The sequence below is a fragment of the Lolium rigidum genome, chromosome 4 (assembly GCF_022539505.1).
Source record: "Lolium rigidum isolate FL_2022 chromosome 4, APGP_CSIRO_Lrig_0.1, whole genome shotgun sequence".
In the NCBI taxonomy this organism is placed as follows: domain Eukaryota; kingdom Viridiplantae; phylum Streptophyta; class Magnoliopsida; order Poales; family Poaceae; genus Lolium; species Lolium rigidum.
Window position 1 is genome coordinate 27166527 of NC_061511.1, and position 9529 is coordinate 27176055.

The 9529-nt window shown below is 45.8% G+C and overlaps 1 protein-coding gene across 1 annotated transcript; it reads left to right on the forward strand.

Annotated features, from left to right (window-relative positions):
- Nucleotides 1–2909: 2909 nt before the first annotated feature.
- LOC124708044 (zinc finger CCCH domain-containing protein 33-like) lies at nt 2910–5240 on the forward strand. Its single transcript, XM_047239735.1, has one exon. It carries the CDS (start codon nt 3087–3089, stop codon nt 4869–4871), a length of 1785 nt encoding a protein of 594 aa, XP_047095691.1. The 5' UTR covers nt 2910–3086; the 3' UTR covers nt 4872–5240.
- The last annotated feature ends 4289 nt before the right edge of the window (nt 5241–9529 follow it).

A 9529-nucleotide genomic window follows, 5' to 3' on the forward strand; every position in this document is an offset into this window, starting at 1 on the left:
GCTTTCTATTTTGAGTGTTCCACCCTAATTAGAAGATTGAATAGAACTAGAGGAAAAAAATGATGGTTCCAGTTTTCTCTTTCAGAATAGTACGTGTAACATGCTCTAAATTTGGGCTTGCAAGAACACGTATAGATACCGAAAGGTTCACATTTAAATCGTGTGGATTGAAATGTTTAAGTGAGATCCATATATTTTATATGTTGAAAAAAAATGAGGACACCTTACTAAGGAGTGGGAGAGAGCGCAGAGTGATGTACCTCCATTTCATTGTCTTAATTAATGTTATATTATACAAATACCATATCCAACATGACTTGTTTCTTGGATATGTGCGAGGTTAGATGACAAATGTATGAGAGATTTCGTAAGAGAGAATGTAGTGGAGCTCCCGACGGAGTAAAGAAAAATCAGCTACACTTCATGTTAGAATTTCTTCCCAACACATAATTTACATCCCAACGGTGTTAATTTGAGTTGAATTCAGCCAGCTCAAATTATGTTTCATTAGGAAATTAGTGTATTGCTTGAATGTGTATGGATCTTACAAATATAGCTGTCATTGAACATTTTTTTTGCATCATTTTGCTCAAGTTGACTTAAATCATTTGTACCTCGTGCGCAATGCCACTGTCTTTGGGCCAAAGAAGAAGATTCCTCATCAGTGAATGCACTGGCGGCCTGGTCCTTGGTTTGTAGGCCGAAGCAAAATGGTGGTCTGGGCGTTCTAAATTTGGAATTGCAAAATAAGGCTCTCCTTTTGAAGCAGTTACATAAGTTTTATTCAAAGGAAAATATTCCGTGGGTTAAACTGGTTTGGTCGTTATACGGAGATACTGTACCCCATGCTCAATCCCGACGCGGGTCGTTCTGGTGGAGAGATATATTCAGCCTTGTCGGAGAGTATAGAAGTGTATCTCGCTGCAAAGTGATGAATGGGACTTCAGTGCTTTTTTGGAAGGATTTTTGGACCAGTGAAGGATTACTCTGTGATAAATATGATCATCTATTTTCCTATGCCATTGATCAGGATCTATCAGTTGCCGATCTGGCACAGGTGGAAGAGCTAACGTCCTGCTTTGTTTTGCCACTTTCGGTTGAGGCCTTTCAAGAATTACAATCAGTCTCTCAGCTGCTGTTAGAAACCCCTCTTTCTGTCGATGATGTGGACCAGCGTACGTTCATTTGGGGAGATAAATTTGCACCTTCTAAATATTACAAATTTATATTTGCACAGCTGCCTAGAGACATAGCTCTCAATTCTATTTGGAAATCCAAAGCTCTGCCAAAACTGAAGGTATTTTCTTGGCTTCTAATGATGGACAGATTAAACACAAGGGAGTTGATGTTACGTAAGCACTGACATTTGGATTCCGGTCCTGGATGTGTGCTCTGCGATGGGGCAGATTTAGAAACACGTGACCATCTATTCTTTAGTTGCAACTTTGCTAAACAATGTTGGGAGTTCCTTGACATCCAGTGGGATTTATACAAGCCCTTCTCTGAAAATTTTGTGGCAGCTAGATCATCGTTTCATGGACCTTGTTTCATGGAAGTTTTTGCTTGTGCGGCCTGGAATATATGGAAGGTTAGAAATGACTTCATTTTCAAATCTAGACCGGCTTCTTTCAACAGGTGGAAGGTGTGCTTCCAGGGAGATCTTCATTTACATACTTACAGAGTGAAGGCGACTAATGTTCAACCTCTAGTTGAATGGATCACCTCTTCTTTTGTGTAATTCTAGTTATGTTGATTCTAAGACACTTCTTCCCCCCGTGATGTATTTCTGAACTGGGTGACGACTTGTTGTTTTTGTTTTGTCTTAATATATAAATTTACACCGTAGGGGCTTCCCCTACGGTAAAGGTGACAAAAAAAAAATCATTTGTACCTATCAAACCAACGTTGCTCAAGCGCTTTCCAATTAAAATTAGGCACTTGTCTTTAATTTACGAAATTTCCTTCTCCATCATATATAGCGGGCCCATCAAACAAACATGTGCATCAACCACTTTATTCATACATCCCCCCTTCCCTCTCGCAGTCGATGGTCCATATTACCGTCGATAAGCTATCCTCTTCCCCATGTTGTCGACGGGTGATTCGTCTCCACCTCAAAGCCAGGCAACCTCATGGAATTGGGTTCACTAGTTTTTTTTTTCCTCAGAGTCCACCACCATGGTACAGGGCTGGTCGATTCCAACCTCAATATTACATATGCCTTTATCCTGAATTCACCATATGGATAATTAAGTAGGAAAAAACTCCTTTTTTTAAGGGGAGAAAACTATTGAGATAGCCACAAATGGTAGAAAAGAACATGTGTACCCGAATCCGTGGCAACGATCTATTGTACCCACCACAGAATCGAGCTCACTACTTTCTTTTCCGAATCGACCACCACCACGGTAACGAGGTCAATCGACTGAAACCACAATATCACATATTCACCATTTTTCATCAAAATATCCAGTATCGTAATTAATTGGAAAATGCTAGTAGCTCAGAGATAACCACACAGAATTCCGCTGCAAAGAGAAGGAATGTGTGTACCCAAATCCGGAACAACTGTACCCACAGCTCCATTGCATTGTTCCAATGCAGAAAACCCCAAAATGAATTAAAGAAAGGAAAGGAGGGAGAAGCTAGCTACGACTTGTGCGCGTTCGCTGCTCCTCCTTTTGACCACGCGACCGCAGCAACACAAATAAACAAAAAAACCCAATGGAAAGCAGAAAATAAAAAAAACAATTTCTGTGTAAAGTATTGCGCACGAGAGCGAAAGGCACAACATAGCATAGAGTAGAGAGAGACCATCACAGCTGCTTCGTCTCCAACTTATCTCTTTCGATCCATCCCCACCATCTCCTCCTCCTCCTCCATTATTCGGGACCTCGCGCGCGTCTCCATCTCCCTCTACATATACCCCGCCTCCCCGCTTCCCCACTACCCACCACCTCTCCCCCCTCCTCCTCTTGTCCCAATCACGAACCTACTGGAAGAAGAAGAAGAGAAGAATCGTGTGTAACGAGAACGCAAGAATCTTGGTAACAAACGAAGGTCTTTCTTTCACTTGCGCCGCCGTCATGTGCTCTGGCCCGCGCAAGCCCTCCGTCCCGCCGCCTCCGGCCACGCCCAAGGATTCCGCGGCCATGGACGCCTCGCTTCTCCTCGAGCTGGCGGCGGCGGACGACGTGGCGGAGTTCAGGCGCGCCGTGGAGGAACACAAGGCGTGCCTGGACGTCGAGGCTTCCTGGTACGGCCCCTCGGCGGCCGGCCAGGGGCGTCTCGCCACCGAGAGCCGCACGCCGGCCATGGTCGCCGCGCTCTACGGCAGCACGTCCGTCCTCGCGTACGCGCTCTCCGTCGCGCCCACCTCGGCCACCCGCGCCTCGTCCACCGACGCCGCCACAGCCCTCCACCTCGCGGCGGCCGGCGGCGCCGCGCACGCCGTCGCCGCCACGCACCTGCTGCTCGCCGCCGGCGCGTCCACCGAGGCCCTCTCCGCCTCCGCCCTCCGCGCCGGCGACCTCCTCCCGCGCTCCACAACCACACCTCTCCGCCTCCTCCTGAACTCCCCGGCCTCCACCCCCTCCTCCTCGCCCAAGAAGTCCGCCTCCCCTCCCCACGAGCCGCGCAAGGAGTACCCGCCGGACCTCACGCTCCCGGACCTCAAAAGCGGGCTCTTCAGCACCGACGACTTCCGCATGTACAGCTTCAAGGTGAAGCCCTGCTCGCGCGCCTACTCGCACGACTGGACCGAGTGCCCCTTCGTGCACCCGGGCGAGAACGCGCGCCGCCGCGACCCGCGCCGCTACTCCTACAGCTGCGTGCCCTGCCCGGAGTTCCGCAAGGGCGGGGCGTGCCGCAAGGGCGACGGCTGCGAGTACGCGCACGGGGTGTTCGAGTGCTGGCTCCACCCGGCGCAGTACCGGACCCGACTCTGCAAGGACGAGGTCGGATGCGCGCGCCGCATCTGCTTCTTCGCGCACAGGCGCGACGAGCTGCGCTCCGTCAACCCCTCCGCCGTCTCGGTCGGCATGATGCAGCCAGTCTCCCCGCGCTCCTCGCCTCCCAACGGAGGGATGGCGTGGCCCTCGTCGCCCGCCGGCAGGCTCAAGACGGCGCGCGAGCTCGACTTCGACCTCGAGATGCTCGCGCTCGACCAGTACCAGCAGAAGCTCTTCGACAAGGTGTCAACCAACGCGCACTCCCCCAGGGCCACCCCCTGGGGAGGCGCGCCCAACGCCGGTCTCGGCTCGCCGCACGCCGCTGGATCGCCCGCCGCCAGAAACATGCCGCCGGACTACACCGACCTGCTCGGCTCCATGGACACGGCCATGCTGTCCCAGCTCCACGCGCTCTCGCTCAAGCAGGCCGGCGACATGTCCGCCTACAGCTCGCTGCCCGACTCGCAGCAGCTGCAGCACATGCCGACCTCGCCCATGATGGGGGGCGCGAACAACTCCTTCAACCTCGACCACTCCATGGCCAAGGCCATCATGACCTCCCGCGCCTCGGCGTTCGCTAAGCGCAGCCAGAGCTTCATCGACCGTGGCGCCCGCGCCCCGGCCACGCGCTCTCTCATGTCGATGGGCGAGCCGGCGATGCTCACTGACTGGGGCTCTCCCAGTGGCAATCTGGACTGGGGCTCGCCCAGCGGCAAGCTGGACTGGGGCGTCCAGGGCGACGAGCTGCACAAGTTCCGCAAGTCCGCGTCTTTTGGATTCCGCGGGCAATCCGCCATGCCGGTGAACTCTCCAGCCACCCCGGCGGAGCCAGATGTCTCATGGGTGAACTCTCTTGTCAAGGATGGCCACGCCGGCGACCATTTTTCGCAGTGGCTGGAGCAGGAGCAGATGGTGGCCTAATTCCGTTCATGATCACTGGCTCATAGCACCTAGCTGACCAAAGTTCTTTCCTTCAATTGTTTCCCCTTTCTATTTGCTTAATTTGATTCATATGAGATGGTTCTTTAGTACATATAGGCTGTTCACAGAAAAATAATGTTGTTCATCAACAACAAGCTTGGATGCCCAAAGGGAGCCTTAGATTGATGAAGAACAGCCGATATTACTTTTTTCTTCCCTTCGGTTTATAAATAGTTGTATACAAATTCCAATGAGAGTTTATTTACTTGATATTTATACATATTCTGAGACTAGCAAGATCTCGTTCATGTTCTTCTTCCTAGTTCAATATGAAAACTATGAGAAGTTGTATTCTTCTTGAGCCAAGTACATCACTTGATGATTTTTTTTGTCTGTGTATATATTCTTGGTTCTTCCGTGAGCACATCTTCCTTTCTTGTGATTCCATTCTCCAAATGGGTGGATCATAACCCATTTGGACAATTTGATATACTAGCTTCTTCTGAAGTGGTTGGTGGGTCATAGGATGTAAACTGCTGAGCAATCACAGGTTAGTTTAGTGGAGATGGAGGCGTCATGCACCAAGTATTATTAGTGCTGTCAATATTTTATCAGAAAGGAAAGAGCTATACACCTAAAGCAAGCACGTAGATTAAATTAACTATTGTTCTGATTGTGTGTTAGGCACAGAACACAGAAATTAGGCCCAAAAATCTGGGTGTTAGTGTCACCATGATAAGCTTCAGATAGCTACTAGTTATTTTCTTAATGTTGCCAATGTTGATTTTTTCTTTGACAAGAGAATTTTCTTCTAGAACACTGGACCTGGAGCATTGCTTTTCCTTGTTTTTTTTTGTCATTTTGGTTGAATATGATGAAACAAGTATTGATGTCCATTCTGTCTCTTGTTTATTTTTGTATTCATCAAGTGTAGTTGTTGTGTTTGGACATTCCCAATTATTGCAGCTGTATTATTTTCAATTCCTAACCATGCTAAGTATTGTTATTGCAGTTGGAGCAGATTTTGGACTACTCTAACTCTATGCCCATCTAGATATTTGAGCCATTAACAATGTAATCTCCAACCTCTCTCTGTTGTTGGTGCTCATATTTATTTGTCCATTCCGTAACGTGTTTATATCTGTATGGTTGTGGATCATCCTTGTGCAGAGGTTTAAAAAAGGTTTATCTACATCTGTGTGCTTAGGCTTTATTTGGCGTTGCAGTGTGTTATAATATTCATGCCAATTCTCTAAAAACAGCATATTAGGAGATGCTTTTAAATAATTAGACATGTTGATATCTACTTATTCCTTATCCAAGTTGCATAACAGATATATTTACTTAAAATTTATGAAATGAAAGGTGGGACAACCATCATTGAATGACAAATATCTACATTTGACGCCTATTACAATCGTAATAAACATACTATAACCTTTTATCCAATTAATTAACAAACATAACAGAAGTCCTAGAATGTCTTGGCTTTACTTTTTGATAAGTTCTTGTGTATTCAATTACTTTTCTATTAGTTTTCTTGCTTCCTATATGTTTTTTTTAGTGTTCATTATCTAAAAAAAAATCCACTGCTCTCTAAGGCTGCAATTTTACATTTTAACTAGGAGAAAAAAACACATGGAACATACTGATGAGTTAATGATTCAAGCAATCTCTACAATTCAAACATCTAAGTAATCTAGAAGATTCGTTTTGATCATGGTTGCTTAAGGGGTTAATGTGGATGCAGTCAAACCATTGTCTGCAAGACTAAGGCAGTAGCTTGGGTAACATGCACATATGATGATAAATAATTGGATAAACTAAACCTACTTGCGTCACAAGGAGGATTGGTTGTAATTTGGTCTCCTTTTCCATGTGAGACATTCAAACCTTCCTCTGAAAGCAATCCGAAACTTATTTTATCTGTTCGACGAATGGCGACAAATCCTGTTCCAGATAGGTTTGATTGGCACACGATGTCTCATCCATCAAACGTAGAGTTCTTATCTCCAAACCCTGATTAAGAAATGGAGTATCTTTCCTGCCCTGAGTTAGAAAATTGAAAATGTCCTGCTCATGGGGCTGATCATAGGGGCATCGCCGTTGTCGTCGATGTTGACGTGGTGAGACCTTTCTTGTGAAATGGCTACATCATTGACTTCATCTTTGTGGAAACTTTCCGACAAATCATTTTCTGGTTTTGTTTGTCTGAAGAAGAAAAAATCAGACCGTCCAACCTCACAGAAAGTTTCATTGGAAGAGCACCCAGCATCTTATCAACAGGCTGTTCGTTGAATCTGATTTGTTCTGATTCACCAAGTCTCCAACAAATCTTACAGTATTAAGAAATATGTTACTTAGATATCTGAACAATAGTTGAAGACTCGGTTTACTGAAGTAAGTAGTAAACACCTTGGGGCAAGCTTTACACAAGATCATGTCAACTAATTCATAATATATTGTTAGGTTATTCATGGGCTAGTACATGGAGCCAAAATAGGGAGGAAAATCATGTACAGTTTCATAGCATGGGCTGTATGGAGAGGAGCAGAAATCAGATTCTTGAGACCATCAACCTCAAGAGTTCCTGAACATATATATCTCCACTGTAATGCTTGGATATTCACCTCATGTTGGGATCACCACCATCTCCAACAAGAAAATTTTCACACCTGAAGCAAGTGATCGTTTCATCCTAGTCCAGTATTCTGAATATTTTGGCAACATGCATGCTTCTTGCAGATGACTTTTTTCATACCACAGTTAGCTGCAAGGGATCTAAAGTGCCAGCTTCGGTCTTCATGGTTGATTACACTCAACTTGGTCCCTTTTGAGCAAATAACCATGTACAGTTTTTCATACCACAGCTCGCTGCATTAGCTCCTCTGTTTCCTGACATATGAGCTGATCAAGGATCACTGACTCCATCTCATCTGCAATGTTGCTCTCATCCCTACCTCCCCATTTCACGCCACAAACATCGTCCTCAACAAGTCTGCAGATGATTCGCCACATCCCGGTCGCAGCTGGGGCGATCGCTTCGGCCTTGTTCATGGCTCTCCGGTCCCTCCTCTCCCTACCTGAACAATTCGAGGCACGACTGGTGTTTGGTGCCTCGGGAGGCAGGTGGTCACCATGATTGTCGAAGGGGGGTTGCGGCAGGTTACTCCTTGACCCTTTCAGCTGACTCAGTGCCAGCCGGATTTCTCCTCCATCTGTTACATGCAGTGGCAATGCTGCCTTGTCAGTAAAGTTAAACAAAACAATTAAGTGGTAACATGTAGTTTGAACATTTCTTTTTTCCTTACGGTTTCTGAAATGAGTTTGATGACCAAGTCAAAGTGACTAGTATTATGTACGGTATGTGCATATAGCTGCCTTAGTGATGTGTTGCAATCAGAGAGCTAGCTACAGACTCTGTGATTTGCAGGCTGGAGAGGGACAAGGGAGTAGGGCACAAGAAAGAAGCTCAGAACACTAATTAAGACTTTTAAACAGCTAATATAGTATTGCATAACCAAGCTTTAGGCATGGACCACAAACTTGTCATTGTTGAGACTGTTGATTCCCTAACTTGAAAGAAATACTTTTCCTAGAATGTTAGTTCATTTTTGGTATATGAACTCTCAGAAACAAACAATCAGTGTTGTTCTCACAAAGTTAGCAGGGCAATCATCTGAATTTTAGTACACTTTTGTAGCAGGTTTTCTTGTTCTGAATTACCATTCCGCTCCAATTTTGAAGTGCTCTCTTTCTCCTCTTCATCTGAAGGTGATTTTCCTTTTCTGAAGGTGAACCTCTCTCCAATATTAACTTAGGTCTAAGATTCAGTCAGCCCAGGCAGTGAGCAACTGAAGAAAGCACTAATGGGCAGAGCTAGGTGAGCACTGCTCTGCTTGCTCCATTTCTTCCGTGGAATGGTAGCCGGATTTTTCTTCCCTTTTTCCGAAATGAGTTCGATGACCAAGTCCAAGTGATTATTAGCTACAGTATTTGCATCTAGAGGTCTCAGTGTTGTGTTACAATCACAGGGAGATGGTTCCAGAGCCTGTGCAGTTTTGCGGAGTGGACAGGGACAAGTGATTAGGGTACAAGAAGGCGATGTTTCAGTAGTTCGCACTGCCAAGCTTCAGACATGGACCACATAATTTTTCTCGATGCACCAAGTTGGAAAATGAAGAATTTTCCTGGGTAATATCTAGGACAAACTCTCAGAAACAATGGCTTTTAGCTGGTGTCCTATCCACAAACAGGTGAGGAAATGACCTGTCATTGTCATGAAGTTTGCACTTTGCAGCGCAAGTCACATGAATTCGTAGTTACTGACTTGTTTTGCTAGTAATTCATATGGGTCACATGTTAAGTCCAAATTCATCTATGTTATTTTGTAGGTTCATCTAGCCGTGTTACCCAGACTTGTGCAGTTTGCAGAGTGGAGAGGGACAAATGATTAGGGCACAGGAAGACTGGGTTCCAGAAGTTCAGTACACTGGCAAAGACTTCCAAACAGTGAGTACACTTTTTTTTGAATGACAAAACAGTGAGTACACTTGCATTGCATAACTAAGCATTAGACAAAGACCACAGAATTGTCCGTGTTGCAATTGTCGGTGCCTAATATTTTTCGCGGGTCACTAGTTGATTTACATAAAACA